We start from the raw sequence: 20027 nt of genomic DNA on the forward strand, positions 1-20027 counted from the left end.
CCCTGAGATTGGGTGGGTGCCCTGGGATCTCCTTAACTGAGCCTGAGGTAGGAGTGGACCTTGAGGGAACTCTGGACTAGGGCCAGGAGTTTACAGTAAACCTGGATGGTAGAACTTATGTTTTTAATTGTTACCAAATTCCAACAGAAATGTGCTGTTCCCTTCATGTATGAATGTGAGCAAAGGACCACAGTAGTATTAGCAGTACCTGTGAGTTTGTCACCAATACTGACCAATGTCACATCGCAAGTTTACATGAAGAAAGAAGATCTCAAACAACTTAACTCGACAACTCAAGGAACTAGGAAGGGAACAACAAACTAAGTATACAGTTAACGGAAGAAAGGAAATAACAAAGTTCAGAATGGAAATAAATGAAGTAGAGGCTAGAAAAACAATAGAAAAAAATCAACAAAACTAAGACTTGGTTTTTGGAAAGATAAACAAAATTGACAAACTCGTAGCTAGACTAAGAAAAGAAGAGAAAAGACTCAAATCAAAAATTAAAGAGAAATTACAGCTGATATCACAGAAATACAAAAAATCATGAGACTATTATGAATAATTATATGTCAACAAATTAGATAACGTGGAAGAAATGAATAAGTTCCTAAAAACATGTAGCCTACTAAGACTGGATCATGAAGAAATAGAAAATCTGAACAGGCCAATAATGAGTAAGGAGACTGAATCAGTATTTAAAAATCTCCCCAAAAGAAAAAGCTTAGGACCAACTGGCTTCACTGGTGAATTCTACCAAATATTTAAAGAAGAATTAATACCAATCCTTCTCCAAGTCTTCCAAAAAACTGAAGCAGAGGGAGCACTCCAAGCTCATTTTATGAGGTGAGCATTACCTTGATACCAAAGCCAGATAAGGACACAAAGATAGAACATTACAGGCCAATACCCCTGATGAACATAGATGCAAAAATTCGCAACAAAATACTAGCAACTGAATTCAACAGCACATTACAAAGATCATTCACTAGGGGCTGGCCCCGTGGCCGAGTGGTTAAGTTCGCACGCTCTGCTGCAGGTGGCCCAGTGTTTCGTTGGTTCGAATCCTGGGCGCGGACATGGCACTGCTCATCGGACCACGCTGAGGCAGCATCCCACATGCCACAACTAGAAGAACCCACAATGAAGAATACACAACTATGTACCGGGGGGCTTTGGGGAGAAAAAGGAAAAAATAAAATCTTTAAAAAAAAAAACAAAAGATCATTCACTATAATAAAGTGGGATTTATTCCAGGGATACAAAGATGGTTGAATATATGCAAACCAATAAATGTGATATACCACATTAACAGAATGAGGGATAAAAATCCTATGACCATCTCAATAGATGCAGAAAAAGCATTTGACAAAATTGAACATCCTTTCATATAAACTAGGCATAGAAGGAATATACCTCAACATAATAAAGACCACGTATGACAAGCCCACAGCTAATATCATACTCAATGGTGATGAAAAAAGCTTTCATCTAAGCTTTTCCTCTAAAATCAGGAATAAGACAAGGATGCCCACTCTCACAACACTCTCTATTCAACACAATACTAGAAGTCCTAGCCAGAGCAATCAGACAAGAAAAAGAAATAAAAGGCATCCAAATTGGAAAGGAAGAAGTAAAATTGTCTCTGTTTGCAGATGACATGATCTTATATATGAAAATCCTAAAGACTCCACCACAAACTGTAAAAACTAAGAAACTAATTCAGTAGAGTTGCAGAATACAAAGTCAACATACAAAAACCAGTTTGTTTCTATACACTAACAATGAACCTATCCGAAAAAAATTAAGAAAACAATCCCATTTATACTATGACCAAAAAGAATAAAATATTTAGGAATGAATTTAATGAAGGAGGTGAAAGATCTATACACCGAAAACTATGAAACATTGATGAAAGAAATTGAAGAAAATACACACAAATGAAAAGACATCCATGTTCATGGATGGGAAGAATTAATATTGTTAAAATGTCCATACTACCCAAAGCAATCTACAGATTCAAAGCAATCTCTATCAAAATTCCAATGGCATTTTTCAAAGATACAGAAAAAATAATCCTAAGATTCCTATGAAACCACAAAAGACCCGGAATAGCTAAAGCAATCTTGAGCAAGAAGAACAAAGCTGGAGGCATCACACTTTCTGATTTCAAAGTGTATTACAAAGCTATAGTAATCAAAACAGTATGGTATTGGCATAAAAACAGACACATAGACTAATGGAACAGAATAGAGAGCCCAGAAATAAACCCATGCATATAAGGTCAACCCATCTTCAACAAAGGTGTCAAGCATACACAATGGGGAAAGGACAGTTTCTTCAATAAATGGTTTTGGGAAAACTGGATATTCTCATACACCATATACAAAAATCACTAAAAATGGATTAAAGACTTAAAAGTAAAACCTGAAACTGTATAACTCCTTGAAGAAAACATAGGTGGTAAGCTCCCTGACATTAGTCTTGGCAATGATTTTTTGGACTTGATACCAAAAGCACAGGTAACAAAAGCAAAAATAAATAAATATATTTAACTAAAAAGTTTTTGCACAGCAAAGGAAATAATCAGCAAAATGAAAAGGCAACCTATGGAATGGGAGAAAATGTTTGTAAACCATATATCTGATAAGGGAATTAATATCCAAAATATATAGGGAACTTATGCAACTCAATAGTAAAAAAGCCAAATAACCCAATTAAAAGATGGGCAAAGGACCTGAATAGACATTTTTTTCAAATAGGACATACAAACGGCCAACAGGTACATGAAAAGATGCTTAACATCATTAATCATTAGGGAAACACAAATCAAAACCACCATGAGATATCACCTCACATCCATTAGGATGACTATTATCAACAAGTCAGAAGATAATCAGTGTTGGCGAAGATGCAGAAAAAAAGGAACCCTTATACACTGCTGGTGGGAATGTAAATTGGTACAGCCATTATGGAAAACAGTATGGAGCCTTCTCAAAATATTAAAAATAGAACTATCATATGATCCAGTAAGCCCTCTTCTGGGTATTTATTCAAAGGAAATAAAATCACTAACTTCAAGAGACAACAGAACCCCATGTTCATTGCAGCATTATTCACAGTAGACAAGACATGGAAACAACCTCAGTGTCCATTGATGGAAGAATGGATAAAGATGTGGTGTGTGTGTGTGTATATACATACATATGATGGAATATTATTCAACCTTAAAAAAGAAAGAAATCCTGACATTCGCATCAACATGGATGAACCTGGAGGACACTATGCTAAGTGAAATAAGCCAAACACAGAAAGACAAATACTGCATGACCTCACTTATATGTGGAATCGAAAATGTCAGCCTTCGAAGCAGAGAGAAGAATGGTTGCCAAGGCTGGGAGGTGGGGAAACGGGGAGATGCTAGTCAAAGGGCATCAGCTTTCAGTTCTAAGATGAGTAATTTTGGGAGATCTAATGTAAGCGTGGTGACCATAGTTAATACTGTATTATGTACCTGAAATTTGCTAAGAGAGTAGATCTCGAGTGTTCTTACTAAACACACAAAAATGGTAACTATGTGAGGAGATGGATGAGTTAATTAGCTTGACTGTGGAATCATTTCACAATGTAGATGTGTATGAAAAGATTACCTTAAATATATACGATTTTATTTGTCAATCATATTTCAATAAAGGTGGGGGAAAATTAAAAGATAAAATTGTAGTCGATATTAGGCCTGCCACTTGATCTTGTTACTTAATGGACTAATAAAGAAGCATGCATATTACTACAGCACATCTTATTTTTAAAAAATATTTTAGAACTGTGTTTCAGTACAATTGGTTGCCTACATAACCCTGTGTTATCTCATTTCATGCACGTAAGAGCATTATTCTGAGCGGAAGTCCAGGGGCTTCAGCAGCCAGTGGATCCACAGGGGGCCTGGGCATAGAAGGGTTAAGAAGCCCTGCCCAGAGCCAGAGGAGCAGCAGGGATGGCTTTCAATACCCTCTTCCCACTTTCCACAGCAGTCTCCTGGGACCCACTGAACGCCAGGTGAGGTGGGGGAGGGTACAGGGTGTAAGGCAAGGGGGAGCAAGGGGATCAGGAGCCTGTGGCCTGGCTCTGCCATGGACCAGCTGTGTGTCTTTGGACAAGCCCCTGTGCCTCTCTGGGCCCCAGCTTCCACCTTTCAATCTTTGAGAGCTTTGAAAACTGTGACCTGGACACTTTATATGGTGGCAGCCACAGCTCCTATTTATGAGATGCCTACTATGTGCTGCATACTGCTCTGAGCCCTTTCCATGAGTGATGGTCATTTAGTCCTCACAGAAGCCCACAAAGTAGGTGCCATTATTATCTCCAGCTTACAGAGGAGGAAACTGAGGCTCAGAGAGGTTGAGGAACTTGCTCCACGTGGCACAGAGGGTAGGCGTGAGAGGGAAGAATGGGAGGCCGGTTTCTCACCCTCTGCAGTCTGAGCTTCACTATGAGTCATACTGCCCAGACAGAGGACAGTGACCTGTCCAGACACACTCCAGGGAGTGGAGATAGAGCTGGGACCACACTGGCTGAGAAGAGGGGGTCAGCGCAGAAAGGTGTGCACTGACTGTCTATTCTGAGAGTCAGGGACACGCGCTGCTGTCCTCTGCCGAGTGAAGGCGACTCCCGCAGCTTCTCGCTCCTTTGAAGCCATTTGAAGCATCATCCTGTCTCTCTCAGGACACCAGCAACTGGCTGAGCTAAGCCCCTTTGGGTCATTTTTGTGGGGCCACACAAATGGAAGAGCTGCCCGCACAGACACATACCAGCCGGAACCCCACCCTGCTCACGCCACACCCAACTGTGGGCTCTGAAGGGGACGGCCCGTCCTGCAGAATGGGAGAGGGTGCTTTCTGCCTGGTGCTGGTGGCAGGGATGTCCTTCCAAGGGGTGATGAGCCATGCTTTGTAGATGCAAATGGGCCTCTGGTGGTCCCCAGAGCTGGGCTGGGAATCCTGTGCCCATAGCGGGCAGGGGCCCCCTCCCTGGGACCCAACTTATAGCTTCCTGGGCCAAGAGCCAGGCTCCAGAGCCAGAATGCCTGGGTTCTAATTCTGACTCTGCCACTTGTTAGCTGTGACCTTGGGCCCGTCAGTGCCTCCGCTTCCCCAGGTGACAGTCATAGTGCCTTCCTCATGGGAGGCTGTCAGAATAAATGTCCATGTGTGTTAAGCACTTAGAACAGTGCTCACTCAGCACATCATAAGCACTCAGTAGATGCTGGTCAGGGATTATTCAGCAGATGCTGTTGCCAGCACGGTACCAGCAGTAGGGACGAGGCAAAGGAAGGAGGCAGAGGACCCTGCCAGCACCTCGTCAGCCCTGGGGAGGAGGGGCAGGTCACGATGGGCTCTGCAGGTGGCCTCAGGCTCCCAGGCCAGCATCTGGGACTTGGGCCAAGGTGAATGTAAACCCCTCCCCGGGGACCCTGATTCCCTGCGGTCCATCAAGGCTGGGGCAGATACACGGGGCCTTTCCCAGGCGCTGCCTCAGCCACCTGGAGACGCCAGTCCTGGGGTGGGTTTGCCTTATGGGGAGGGCAAGCGACCACACTGACGCCCCCAGACCATCTTCTCCACATTGGCTAGCAATCTGGAGGACCTGCCCTGGACAGAAGCCTCTCCTCCGTCTTTGCTCTCTCCTCCCATCTCCGGAGTAACTACCATGTGCTGAACACTCTTACGAGCATCAAGATGAGGACGACGTGTCCCCACTCTTGGATGGTTTACAATCTGGTGCATGTGTTTGTGTATGTGGGTAGTGTGTTAGATAAGACGTGTCTGCCTGTGACGGGACATGGCACAGTGAGGGATGGCACCCAGGAGAGGTCCGGCATGCCGGGGTTCCTGCACAGGAGGCAGACGCTTGCAAAGGGCAGGCCAGGGAGGGCCTTAGGGCGCGCACGGCATCTGCTGGTCCTCAAAGAACCCCAAATGGTTCACAGCCTCACAGCAAAACTGAGCCGACCCAAAGGGAAAACGTCAGGGAGACCTAGACTTCGCATCCTGTCTGTGTTTAGCCCCAGATTTAGCATCACGAAGCGGAAAGGAATTATCTGGGGCTGGCTCGAGGCTCACTCCTCAGAACCTGACTCAGTATTCGCTTCCTTTCGGGGAGCCGAGATGGAAGGAGGCCACAAGCAGGCGCTGGGGCCCTGGGGCTGGTCCCAGCTTTGCCCTGAACTGGCCCTGGGACATCGAGCGTCATGAGCCTCCCTGGGTGGCTTCTCCAACACGCCACTGCGCCAGATCACGTCCGACCCCTCCCAGCCCCGGCAGTCTAGGAAGCTATTAAAAGCCCCGGACTTCGGGTCCTAAGGGGCCTGCTTCCAGCCGCGGGGTGAACGGAAACTAAACATAGAGCGGCTCTACAGTGCTTCTTGCCACCAAAATTCCATCCCCGGGACAGAAAAAAGGCCAGGTTTAGTGCCTCCTTGTGGGGCCTCCCACCCCTGGGACAGCTCCTTCCTCTGCCGTTCTGACACAGGGACAGAGCCATCTGGGCCGGGTGCTGGGGGTCAAGTCACAGCCACGCCCATAACTTACCAGCTGGGGGCCTTTGTGTCTCAGTCCCCTCACCTTTAAAATGGGGACGCTGTAGGACCTTTCTCCAAGGGTGGTTGTGAGGATGAAATGAGTTAACACATGCAAGAGCTCAGAGCCATCTTTTCTGACCAGTGTATGTGCGTACATGTGCGTATAGTATTCTCCGAAGTGCTTCATGGGCTGGGGTGTGTGTGTGTGTGTGTATGTATTTGTGTGTGTGTGTGTGTGTGTAGTATTCTCTGAAATACGTCATGGGCCGTGGTATGTGTGTGTGTGTGTATGTGTATAGTATTCTCTGAAATGCTTCATGGGCTGGGGTGTGTGTGTGTGTGTGTGTGTGTGTGTGTAGTATTCTCTGAAATACGTCATGGGCCGTGGTATGTGTGTGTGTGTGTATGTGTATAGTATTCTCTGAAATGCTTCAAGGGCTGGGGTGTGTGTGTGTGTGTGTCTGTATATTTGTGTGTGTGTGTGTGTAGTATTCTCTGAAATACGTCATGGGCCGTGGTATATGTGTGTGTGTGTGTGTGTGTGTGTGTGTGTGTATGGTATTCTCTGAAATGCTTCATGGGCTGGGGGGTGTGTGTGTGTGTGTGTGTGTATATTTGTGTGTGTGTGTGTAGTATTCTCTGAAATACGTCATGGGCTGTGGTATGTGTGTGTGTGTGTATAGTATTCTCTGAAATGCTTCATGGGCTGTGGGGGGTGTGTGCATGTGCGCTATTCTCTGAGGTGCTTCACAGGCCGTGGTCACCTCCCACAATTCTTTTGCCTCCCAGTGCCCAGCACAGCCCTGCTGCTGGAGTCAAGGCGGCAAGTATAGGCTGGGTGGTAGTGTCCTGAGGCCCCGGAGGTCCTGTGGAGGCCCTGTCCCATGACCACGTGGCCTGAAGTTGAGAGAGTGACCAATCCTGGCTGGGACCCGCCTCCCTGGGTGTTCTATTTACAGACCTGGCGGAGGGGGTTTGGGGGGATCAAATTGCAGCTAGGTGGGGGCTGGGGCCTGCGGCCTGCACACAGACCTGCCCAGCCTCCCCCCCAGCCAAGCTGCAGACAAAACGGCATTGAGGCTCGGGTGTGCAGGAACTGGCACAAACCACGGGTCCCAGGCCCCTCTGGGCTTCTGCCCAGCTCATCGGGCCCCTCCCACTTCCCAGCAGGACCATGACATGGGCTGTGTTTGTGGCTTGGAGCCATGGCTGGCCCACAGGCCTGCCTGCCAGCTCCTGCCAGCTCCTGCCAGCTCCTGCCAGCTCTCAGGCACGTCACTAATGGTGGGCAGTCATGACATGGACAGCCCTGCAGCCTCTCCTGCATGGACAGCAGACAACTCTTCAGACTCAAGTGGCAGGGGCAGGTGCCACCACAAAGGGGTCACCACGGGGTCAGATGTAGATGGGGGCGGGGGGCTGGCCGTGGCACCCAGCAGCTGGAGGGAGGAGGGGTGGCCTGCAGGCTGGCTGGGGTGCCCTCCACCTCTCCCTGCAGAGACTGCCCGAGCTGACATTTCCAGCCCCTGCTCGCCTTGGGGACTGAGAGAGGAATCTGCTCCAGTTGTCGTCCTCGAGGGCCCACAGTTATCTTCAAACTATTCTTACATTTTATCTGGGCAGTAAAATTGAATTTGGGGGGACACATTCCTATTGCTGCTACATTATTTATAGGATAAAGAAATTTAAAATGTTGTAATTTGTGGACCATAATGTTATATACAGAATATGTCATATATAGGCAAACATAAATGTAAAGGGATGAGGCTAAAATTTAAATACAAATAGGGGCCGGCCCTGATGGCCTAGTGGTTAAAGTTCGGGGCACTCCACTTTGGCGGCCAGGGTTCAGTTCCCAGGCGTGAAACCACACCACTCGTCTGTCAGTAGCCATGCTGTGGTGGCGGCTCACATAGAACCAGAAGGACTTACTAGAATATACAGCCATGCACTGGGGCTTTGGGGAGGAAAAAAAGAGGAAGATTGGCAACAGATGTTACCTCAGGATGACTCTCGCCCAGCAATAAATAAATAAATACAAATAGAAGTTCTAAGTTTTCTTCCTGCCCCATGGGACTGACCCTTTATAATCCCTGGGGGGGTCCACAGCCATCCTGGAGCCCAGTGCCCCAAGGGAGTGACAGGCACAAGACCGAACTGAACAAGGTCTCCTGAGATGAGGACACTGACTTCAGAGGGCAAGCTTGGTGGCTTCCTGGAGGAGGTGGCCTGAGCTGAGCCTTGAAGGATGTGAGAAAGAGCCCAGGAAAAGCATTCCAGAACGAGGGGCCTGTGTGAGCAAAGGCCCGGGGGCCAGAAATGGCAGTGTGCAGGGACCCACCAATAGACTGCGTCCCTAGGGCAAACTGGTGTGTGTCTACAGCAGCACCAGGGACTTACCAGCCATAAATGACAACACAAAGTCTTGTGAAGGCTAGAGACGGAAAGAGTACGATCTGAGAGACTGAAACTCTGGGTTCTGTCCTGATGATTTCCCCCCTGGGAGGCACTGGATGAGTCATGTCCTCTCTGGCCTCAATTTCCTCAATGTGAAATGAAAATACACCAGCTGCCCAGCTTCCCTCACTGGGTAGGGGATGTTGAGGGCATTGCTCTGTGGTTGACGACTTCCCTGGGAGTCCTTGCCTGGTGGATCCTCTGCTCATTGTTCTTCCCCGCCGTCCTGTCCTATCAGCTTTGGGGGTGGGTAGAGATTGCTGTGTTTTGTTCCATGGCTGTAATTAGCACTGTGCACCATGCCCGGCACATTGGAGAGGTTCCATGTGTCTTTCTGACTGAAGGCACACATTCCGGGAGCTCACAGCTTCAAAACCTACTCCACGTCTGCTTTAGGGGCAGAAATCCTTCCTACACGCACTACATATTCCACGAGAAGACAGCCAGATCCCCACCCAGAACCCAGGGATCACCCTGTGCTGCAAGAGGGGATAAGCTTGGGTCTTGTCCTCCATTTTGATAGAATTGTTTTACAGACTTACATCCTCCCTCATTGTCGGGACATTTGTCACAGCTGTCTGTCTGCCTGCTTGCCTCTTAAAGCCACCCCAGGTCCGGCTAATTTGCTGTGCACAAGAAATACAGACAATACACCACTGAGAAAGGAAAAAGACAACCCAGAGAATGGGAGAAAAATATTGCAAATCACATTTCTGATAAGGGACTTGTTTCTAAATATATAAAGAGCTCTTACAACTCAATATTAAGAAGACAACCTACATACAAATGGGCAAAGGATTTGAGTAGTCATTTCTACAAAGACATACAAATTATTGACAGCACACAAAAAGATGCTCAACATCATCAGCCCGCAGGGAAATGCAAATTAAAACCATGAGATACAGCTTCATACCCACTAGGATGGCTGAATCAAAACGGACAGAGATCGCAAGTGTTGGTGAGGATGTAGAGAAATCACAACCCTCATCGCCTGGTGGTGGGAAAGTAAAATGGGGCAGCCACTGTGGAAAAGAGGATGGCAGGTCCTCAAAAGGTTTAACAGAGACTCTCCATATGACCCAGCAATTCCACTCCTAGGTAGACACTCAAGAGAAATGACAACGTATGTCCACACACAAATGTGTACCCCAATGTACCTAGTGGCATTATTCATAATACCCCAAAAGTGGAAACAACCTAATGTCCGTCAATTGATGAATGCATAAACTAACGTGGTCGAGCCACACAATGGAACAATATTCAGCCATAAAAAGGAATGAAGTACTGACGCCTGCCACAACCTGGATGAACCCTGAAAACATTATGTTAAAGCAAGCCAGTCGCAAAAGGCCACATATTATATGATTCCATTTATAGGAAATGCCTAGAAGAGGCAAATCTATAGAGACAGAAAATAGATTTGGTTGCCGGGGCCTGGGGGAGGAAAGGGGGGTTCAGGGAAGATGGGGAGTGACTGCTCAGTGGTACACGGTTTCTTTTTGTAGTGATGAAAATGTTTTAAAATTGATTGTAATGATGGTTATACAACTCTGTGAATACACTAAAACCCACTGGATTGTATACTTTAAATGGGTGAATTATAGTTCAGTCAAGTTGTTATATACTGTTAGAAAAGCCAGTTATTAACGTTTGCAAACCAAGAGTAAACGGGCTTTGGGCAAGGGCTTCAGGACTCTTCACAAGCTTAATGCATGGACTCTGGGACATCAATGGTGGCGGTTCTGCAACTTTCCAAAGCTATTTTCTAGTTGTTTTCCACATATTTGAGGTTCCCAAGCGCCCTGACCTGTGGATAAGTGAGGCTCATGTTATCAACACTAACTTGTTGCAGGGGAGATGGGCCCGTGGCTGACCAGTCCTCCTGGCTTCTGAGCGGGCCCCGCAGCCTTTGCTCACATCCAGCCAGTCCAGGGCCACGTGGGACGGCCTGCAGGGAAGGGTGCTGAGGTCTGAAGCCCACCCCACCGGCTCCCGGGGTGGGTCCGTGACCAAGGCAGCTGTGGTCTGGTGAGAGTGGGCGGTGGGAGGCAGCCTCTGCCGCTCACCCAAAGGGCTGAGGGTTCCCTGGAGCTGGGAACTGGCAGACAGCTGCAAATCTGCCGGCATCAGGTCCTGTTCATTCCCCATTCCCACCAAACTCATCCCCTCTGAATCAGGCAGAGGACCCGGCCCTGAATGCCCACTGGTCACTGGGAGCTTGTCCAGCCAGGCCTGCTCCCTCAGGAAAACATCTGGAGCCTCAGGATTTACTCAGGATCAGTCACCTCAGGGAACTACAAGGTAGGCCAGCAAGAGCACAGGCTTGGAGGCAGCTGGGGGCATATTTCAGCCCCAGAACTTATTAGCTGGGTGGCCTTGGGGAGTTGCTTTACCTCTCTGAGCCTCAGTTTCCTTATCTGCACAACGGAGCCATATTACTTACTTTTAATGAGCGGTAGTAAGGATTATATGAGCTAAGTAAATTGCCACGGTCTGAGCCTGTCAAAATCACTCATTTTTCATTTTGTTTGCCTCCCTCCAGGATTTTTTTTAAACCTTGTGTCTGCATAAAGCAGTAGATGTACCTAGATCAATAAACTACGTTCTCTGCTGAATGGAAAAATTTACTCTGAAATTTTCTAAACTGTCCATGTGCTCTGGGAGAATGGCCTGGAGGCATGCACGTGCTTCTCACCAAGACAACTAGGGAAAAGACCTGCTGCTCTTTGGGACTCAGGGAGGGAGGAGGCAGGGGGCGGTGGAACAGAGAAGGAGTATAGTAAGGAGAGCTGGCGGTCAGGGGTCAGCCACCAGAGTGGTTTGGGCTCCCGAGCCCTCTAGGGACCGCTAGTCCCAACATCCAGCTCCCTGCCAGGGACAATCCTCGAGCTGTTGGGGTCCCCAGGCCACCCTTCCTCACCAGGATCCCCAGCTCCCGGTCAAACCCACACCAGCTGCCTCTCTGCCTCCACTCCTCTCCCACTGACAGCATTTCTCTCTTTCCTGCCTGTCTCCTCCCCCGGCTCCAAGTTCCTCAAGGGACTGAGTCAAACTCACTTTTGCAACCCCAGCACTGAGCCCAGTGCCGGCACATAGTAGGTCCAACTTGAGCTGCACTGGAGTCATCTGGAGGGCTGGTTAAAATGTACTGCTGGGCTCTGTCTCCAGAATTTCTGATGCTGCTGGTCCCAGGAGCACGCTTTGAAACCCACACAGTAGATGCTCAATAAAGTCAGTGTGAGAGGTGAATGAATCGCTGGCGTGTAAGAACCACTCCAGATTGGACCTTCTTCCTGGGTTCTTACAGTCAGGCTCTCAGCCTGCCTCCTGCGTAAAGCTCTCCCTGACCCCAGGACCCTGGGTATCGATGCTCTCTCCCTATGCTCCTCTCTTTCTTCAGAGTCAGATGCACATGCCCCATGCCTGTGCAAGCCTTGGCCTCCCAGAGCGGGCTCTTTCTGGTGAGGAGAAGGCAGTCAAGGCCATCGCGGCATTGTTCACTGAGCCAATAAGGCAAACCCCACAGTGACCGCTCCCTCGGCCCCCTCCCCGCCCACACCTGGGTCACCAGGCCCACTGTGGACTGACGGAGAAGACAGGAGTGGTAGCCAGAGACCACACAGATCCTGGGTGCCCAGAAGCTCCCAACACCCCGACTTGGGAGATCTTACCAGAGGACCACGTTCCCTGGACGACAAGAATTCAGACAGCCTGACTCCACATCCGGGATTCTCTTTCACTACCACAAACTGACAGCCAGGCCTAAAAGAACTGCTCACTGGAACGGTTCGTCACCACCCACTGCCAGCACATAGGCAGAACGTGGTCAGTGCTGGTTGGAAGGGAAAAAGGGGAAGGAGGAAGGCCCAGTGGTCAGCACCAAGGCCAGGGGTTTGAAGCAGGGAGGATGCTCCAGCCCCAGAGTCCCCATGCTGCACGCCCCCAGGGCACCATTTACATTGCCGTCCCTGTGAACAGTACCTCTGCAGTTGTGCAGTGCACAACCTGTGCACTTTGATGCAACAGTTGGTCCTACCAATCCTCATCTGGAAAACCTCCTCATTCGTTATTTCCTGAATACCTATTATGCACCCAGTACCTAGCCTGGCAGGTGGCTCTTGGGGCTCTTAGAGGAAAGGTCAGCTACACCCTGCAGCAAGGAGCAAAGTGCCTGAATGAGGGCATGCCCAGGCACTGGGGAAGCCAGGGAGAAGTGGCCTATTTCTGCCCAGTGAGCTCAGGGCGCTGGCAAGTGGGGGCAGCCAGCTTCCCATGGGCCGCTTAATCCAGTCAGGATCAGGCAGCAGCAGCTGAATCTGCAGCCTCAGCATCTGAGGTTGGGTGACTACCTGCTTTCCAGGGACACTTGGAGGTGCAAACCCTGGGACCAGATGGGTCTTGTGGGCTGTGGCTGCCCCTCACCCCCTCCTCCTGCCATGGTGTAGCTTTGCAGCATCAAGGATCAGACCCCCCTACTCCTGGGCAGGGGAGGTGTGGAGGCAGGGAAGGGACAGAGGCAGCCAAGACACACAGAGGCAGCTCCAGGGGCTTCTGCCAAGGAGCTCGGCCTGCCTCACGTGGCCTGATTCCTGGGCTTCCTGGGGATGCATGCTTCCCCGGCTTTGCCTAGCTGACGGGCCACCTTTTTCCAAGAAGTCTCTGAGGGGCCCTCCCCTGACCTTCAGCAACCTTGTCCTCTGGACTCCCGAGGACATGGAAAGTCAGCTTCCACTCTCCAACTGCTCTGTGTGGGGAGGGTCAGGCAATTACTTCCCAAACTCCCGCCATGCTGACCTCTGACTTTTTCAAGAGTCACCAAGAACTCAAAAGGCTGCTCCAGGCAGCCCTGGGAGACCTCCTGGCTTCCTCCCAGGCCCTTAAGGACAGAGGGGACCTCGCACTCTGGGACTCACTCTGCACTTCTGTCACGTTACCGTTGACTACACACAGTGGTTCGTGTGTCTCTCACCCCCCCAGACTAGGGGCCACTTCTTACCCATTTCTGTGACTCTAACACCTGGCCTGGGGTCTGGCACCAAGTAGGTGTTCATTTCATGTCTGTGGCTTGAATGACTTCACTGCTGGATTCTGTGCCTGCGGGCAGAGTATGCTTGTGAATCCTGGCTGCTCCCCCCAGAACAGCTGGGGCCCTCCCGTACCCGGTGCTGATTAAGTGACACCCAGAATTTCTCGTCCCTACTGAAGCCTGAACATAGCGTTAGACCTGGTCAGGCATTTCTCTCTTTGAGAAACTCAACAGCGCAGAAGACTAATGCACAGATGTGTTTAAACGCTGCAGATAAATAGCCCGGTCTACGGGCTCATCTCTGGCCACCTCACCCAGACCTCGTGCTTTTTCCTGCCCAGGTCACAGATCTAATCTTTCTGCCTGAAAAGTCCCTTCCCTCCAAAAGACAAAATTCAAGATCCAGCAGAAAGGCCACCTCCTCTGTGAAGCCCTCACCCTACCTCCTCTTAGAGGCAGGATTAATCCCCGCTTCTCCGGTCCACTGGGCTCTCTGCAGCACAGGTAACCAGGTGGAACCAGCACACAATGGTGGGTCCTTTCCCTTGGAGGTCCAAGGGAGGCTGGTGGTGGGGTCCCTAGCCCCCCATAATCTCCATCACCCTTCCCCATGTGCTAATGTTAATATCAATACCAATACCTTTCGATATGAACAATTCACGTTTTCCAGTTAGGCAAAATGAATAACAGCTTCTGTAAAACATTCTCCATTTTACGGATCTGAAATCAACCGAGTAAAAAGCTGGCTACTTGCCAGGCAAACAGAAGCAGCTTTCGGGGAAGTTGCCTAATTCCCCCTTCCCTCCCCCGACTGCCCCTACAGCTGCTTCATGTGGCAATCCCGGGCGTCCCCGGGACCGTGAGGTTCACCCTTTCAGCTGAGACGTCTCGTCCCAGCAGCCAGCAAGGGTCTGGCACTTGGCATGTCTGCCATAATCAGGAGTCAAATGAAGGCAAGGTACTGTGAGGCGAGGCCAGACTCACCCTGTGGAGAGAGCCTGACCGCGGACTCGTACATGCGGGTTCGACATGTGGAAGGCTGTCGCTATGTCATTTTGCAGATGAGAAAACCGAGGCCCAGTCAGGACTTCCTTCAGGCCCCAAAGTTGGCTCTTGCCCTAGTCCCGTCCAGTCCCTGCATTCAGCCTTGTCCAGGGAGGTGAGGCCGGGTGGCTCATTGCTGCCGGCATGAGTAATGCCAGTCCCCTGGTCTACACTGGGCTCTGAGGTGGTCCACTCCTTCCTCTCTGCTTTCCCTCTGCCCTGCTGAGCAGCCAACTCATACTTTCCAGCCTCTCATTCTCGGGCATGTTTCTGCAAATCTGGGGCTGCCCACTAGCCTAGATTCCAAACCAGAGTGGCACAGGTCCCAGGCCCTCCCTCCCTCCCCGTCAGGCTGAGGGGTCCCCGGGGCAAGAAGGAGGCTCCACCCAAGTCCAGGTCCCCCTCCCCGACCCCGCAGTGACCTGAGGGGAGACAGGATAGAGGCTGCCAGTCTCAAACCAGGGTTAAAAGCCGTGTTAGAGCCACACACATCTTAATTGCTGCATTTCTGTTTTCTCTGTGGGCATTTTCCCTTTCTGATGGCCTCTTACAAACATTTTACTGTTACATTTCTTGTAATACTGCCTGGAATCGTTATTTAGACATCATAAAAAAAATCATTATATTTTTAAAAGGAAGGCTGAGAAGTTCCTACAATAGAGAATACAAAGAGCGGGGCACACACACAAACACATACACGAGCCGATCCACACACAAACACACACACGTGCAAGTTCGGTCTGACAGAAGAGAGAGGTTTATCACCACACCATTTTGCAAAATAGAAGTGAATGAATAATTTATAGGGCTTTTTACAAACATCTAGATTTTCGAATCATTCTGGAAAAATCCAGTTTGATTACTTACAGCAGCAGTGCTGTGATAAACCAACCCAGAAATGGTTACCAATAAGTAAAATTTACTATTCCCAACAGGCCAGCCTTCCACAGAAAGGCATCATAAACACTAACATCTCTTTTTTTTTTTAACAGCAGAACCCACAAAGCCGTGGCTCACACCAACTGAAGGTACCCTGTGTGATAAATCCTTGAACCCTCTACTCTGAAAAGATTCCTGACCTAATGTGCAGATGGCCATATTTCCCATTTTATTTTGGGAAGAACTTTGTTACCCTGCGCTCTTTGCTGCCAGTTGCAAACAGCGGCACCTGAATCGAGGCCAGGCAGCTCTGGTTGCCTGACTCCCTGAGATGCCAGGCCCACCTGAGCAGGCCAGGGGGTGGCAGAGTTGGGACAAGGACCCGCACGCCACCCATGCCATCGTGGATCTGTGCCCTCACCAGACTTACCAACAACAGGCTGGTGGGACATCTGGCTGGTGTGAGGGTCTGAAAGTCGAGTCCCTTGACAACCCCAGTGGGATCCGGGCCACCCCTTGTTGCTGGGGTCTCCCTCCGACCTGTGGACAGCCTGACTTGGGGTTTGAAGTCAGGACTCAGGCTGATCTTCCAAGGGCGAGGGACCTGCCAAGGGTTTGGAGAGCTGGGCTGCCGCCCCCTCCGCCCACACTCCAGCTTCTGGCTGCAGGGACGGGACCGGGAGTGGTGACTGATGCTCGGTTACAGAGTGCACTGTGAGAGCACGGCGCTGGCCTGATACTTCCTGTTTGGGGAGGAAACCTCACTGGGGATCATTAGTGGCTCAGACTCAAGTCTCTTTGCTACAGGAACTGAGGCAGGACAGCCAGCAGAACTCAGGATGCATAAAATGAATAAGTGTCATCCAATGTAGGGCAGATTGCCTCACCATGGGGGGGTGTGTGTGTGTGTGTGTGAGAGAGAGAGAGAGAGAGAGGGAGGTGCGTTTACTCTTTGGGATACAAAGCCAAACATAATAGCTGCAGAAAGTGGCAATTTATCAATTGCTATGGGGGTAATTTATTGCAATCACTGTGGCTGTCACTGGCTTAGTGATAATTCTCTCAGCATTTTGTGCCAACAAAGGCTTTCTGGCCATCTTTACCTGCTAGTCAGTGCCCACGGTGGGGAGAAAGACAGACAGAAGAACCCACAGACAGATGACAGCAGTGTCACAAGGGCAAAGCATGGACGGGTACGTGCCTGCTTGTATTGATGGCATTTCCAGTTCACCCCGAGGCCACACCAACAGCCCAAAGGGAGGCCGGAGGTCTGGAGGCTTCGGTATCATTGAGGTAAATTACGCTAAGTCCAGTCTCAGGACAAGTACCTTCAATTGTTTTCGACTTGTTTGAAAACTGGCCATCTCGGAAAATGGCGGCTCTGAGTAGCCCTGGGCATTTGACAACCAGAATACACACCACAGCTCCGGGCAGCTTTACTCTCTTATTTCTAGCAACAGAAAAGGGCCCACGTGGTTCTCTGCCTGCTGTGGCCCTGTCTTGTCTCTCATGGGGAGGGAGTGTTCTTGAACCTCCCGGAGTCCAGCGCAGGCCTGCACGTCCACACTGACCTTCCCTACTCAGTCCATCGTCTGCCACCCCTCCTTCCAGCCCCTGCTGTCCCCATGTCCCCGTGTCTGCCAATGCCGTTACCTCCACCTCAAGTCTTGACATCCTCCTGGCCATCTAAACCCCCCTTCCCGGAGGACGCACCCGAGGCTTTGGGCCCCTCCCAGCCCTCAGAGCCCCACAACCACCTCTCCCGGCTCCGAATTCAGAGGCAGCTGCGTTCGTCAGGGGACCTAGTTAAACAGCCCTGGGTGTGGATTCAGGGCAGCCATGGGTGGCAGTGTGACCTCGGGCAGGTTACTCTCTCTTCTGACGATTAAGCAAAACAGTGAACTGATACCCCCAAACCCACGTCTCGGAACTGCTCTGGTTGCACGTTTCCTGGGCTCTGCTGTGGCCACTCCCTGCGTGCAGCCTGGACTCTTCTCCCTCTGCTGCCTGGGGGTGTTCTGCATCATCACCCGGCTGGACCATCAGCTCCCTGAGGGGGGACCTGCGTGCCCTCCACTGCTGCGCATGCACACACCCCGCACAGCGCACTCTGCTCACTGTGAGGCCAGCGGGGCTCAGGCAGTGCCCTCAAACGTTAGTTAATACCAAATGACGGGGTGGGGGGCTAGGCAGCAGGTTTCTGGGCAGCCCCAGGCCCAGAGCCCCTGATTCAGTAGATGGGGGCGGGGGGCGCAGTCCTACCTGTTCTTGTCAAAGCTCCAGGGTGGCCTCCGATCCCCTTGCAGAAGCTGCAGTCATGAAACCACACTTCCTCGTGAACACAAACCCTGCAGGTGTGAGTGGACAGGTGTCTAGTGGTTCCCAGAGACGTCCAGGCCAGCTGCGATTCCCGGTCGCCTGGGGTCCTCACGGAGCCCTGAGCTCCCCTCAATCTTGGGAACCCCGTCACCCCTCGCCACACACAGCCACGCCAGGTCAGAACGTTCAAGAATTGCAGCAAAGGTTAGGAGAGGACAAAAAGCAGCCATGTCAGCACTCACCACTGCCGAGCGCTGTCAGATCCTGACTTCCGGCCCTGCAGTCCAGGAACACCCAGGGTGGAGGCGGGGAGAGCTTCCCTGATAGAAGTTCCCCAGCCCTCATCACAATCCTCGGCTCCCCAGCCCAGCGCCGTCTTGTCTCCCTCCCTTCCAGTTCCGGGGCCACCTTACTTCTGGCCAGTCTGGAGCCATCTCCATGGACCAGCCACAAAAGGCCTGGTCTCCCCCGTCGCCACTGCTCAGCCATTCACCCAGCCATGTGGCTGATCCACTGGACAGTGGTGACGGACCTTCTGCCCCACTGTGTCCAATGCACTACTGACCCACGTACAGGCCCCGCCGGCCATCCAGAAAGCCTCAGCACAGGCCCCTCAGATGCCAAAAGGCCCACTCGGGTGACTCCGCTGGCCCGGCGTCTGCTCATCCTGTCTCTGCAGACTCCACCTGGCGGGCCCCCCTCACAGCCACCTGGACCTCCCTGACACCCTCCAGCTGTGTGTCCGGAGTGATTCAGCCCTAGAAAGACCCTCACCCCGATGGCAGGGCATGCTGTCACCCGCCCAGGCCCACCAGTGAAATCACAAGCCTCCCCTCCCCACAGCCTGAGGGCCACATCACAGGCGTCGGCTGCTAGAGGAACAGGAAGGACATTCCATCACAGACCCCTGCACGCGGGCTCCGGGAACCTGACGTCTACACGTGGACCACGACGGCCCCTTCTGCCATGCAAAACCACGTAGGCCCATTCGTGGGTCCCCAAATTCCTTTACATTTACTTGTGATGGATTTTATCATCTTGGGACTGTAGTTTTGACAGTTTAATCTCCTAATCTGATAGCTCCAGAAGGTTTGAAAATGTGCTGTTTGCTTAGAGCCCAGCTGGCTCTCGTGAGCGGAAGAGGGAGACAGGAATAAATGACTGCCTGATTGCAGGACAATTAGTGCTCACCTGGTGCACGTTCTGCCAGGTGACGATGGTGATTTATGAGGACAGACTGATTGGGAAGAGCCGAGCATTAGGCAATTCTCCAGTGACAGTGTTCTTATGTGGCTGAAGCAACTGAACCCTGGTCCCCCCAGAACAGCTTTATGGAGAGCCATCCACACCAGAAGGAGGAGGAGGGAGCCATTCTGCCCGGGGGGAGGGGACCATGCAGGAGTTTATGATTCACCAGCAACTGTGGATCCTATCCTGACAACAGGCACAGTGGTCAATACCCCCAGCTCAGGGGGAAGGTCTCCAGCTTTGAATCCTGGCTTCCATTAGCTGTGGGACCTGGGCCTCAATGATGCTGTTTCCTCCTTTGTATTCAGAAATAAGTGAAGGAAATAGTATGGAGGTTCTCCAAAAAATTAAAAATACAACTACCATAGGATCCAGCAATCCCCCTTCTGCAGATCTATCCGAAGAAAATGAATACAGTAACTCGAAAAGATTTCTGCACCCCACGTTCACTGCAGCATTATCCACAGAAGCCAAGAC

The 20027-nt window shown here is 50.6% G+C and overlaps 1 protein-coding gene across 12 annotated transcripts in view; it reads right to left on the reverse strand.

The window, feature by feature from the left end:
* The window catches only part of STEAP3 (STEAP3 metalloreductase), a 49189-nt gene that overhangs the window by 20059 nt on the left and 9103 nt on the right, over positions 1-20027 (reverse strand). For 2 of the 12 annotated variants that reach the window (XM_070241793.1, XM_023622787.2), the window contains exons 2-3: positions 18246-18331; positions 14031-14128 (exon numbers count right to left, since the gene is read on the reverse strand). The exons of 2 other annotated variants lie outside the window; for them this stretch is intronic. In XM_070241793.1, the coding sequence (XP_070097894.1) occupies positions 14031-14085 (55 nt within the window). In that variant the 5' untranslated portion in view covers positions 14086-14128; positions 18246-18331. Of the gene's footprint in view, positions 1-12091; positions 12234-12705; positions 12867-14030; positions 14129-14700; positions 14781-15044; positions 15344-16413; positions 16706-18245; positions 18332-20027 lie in introns of those variants that run through there. 8 more of the 12 variants (XM_070241795.1, XM_023622792.2, XM_070241792.1 and 5 more) reach the window with 7 other exon arrangements.

This window comes from Equus caballus, chromosome 18 (assembly GCF_041296265.1).
Source record: "Equus caballus isolate H_3958 breed thoroughbred chromosome 18, TB-T2T, whole genome shotgun sequence".
NCBI classification, from domain to species: Eukaryota; Metazoa; Chordata; class Mammalia; order Perissodactyla; family Equidae; genus Equus; species Equus caballus.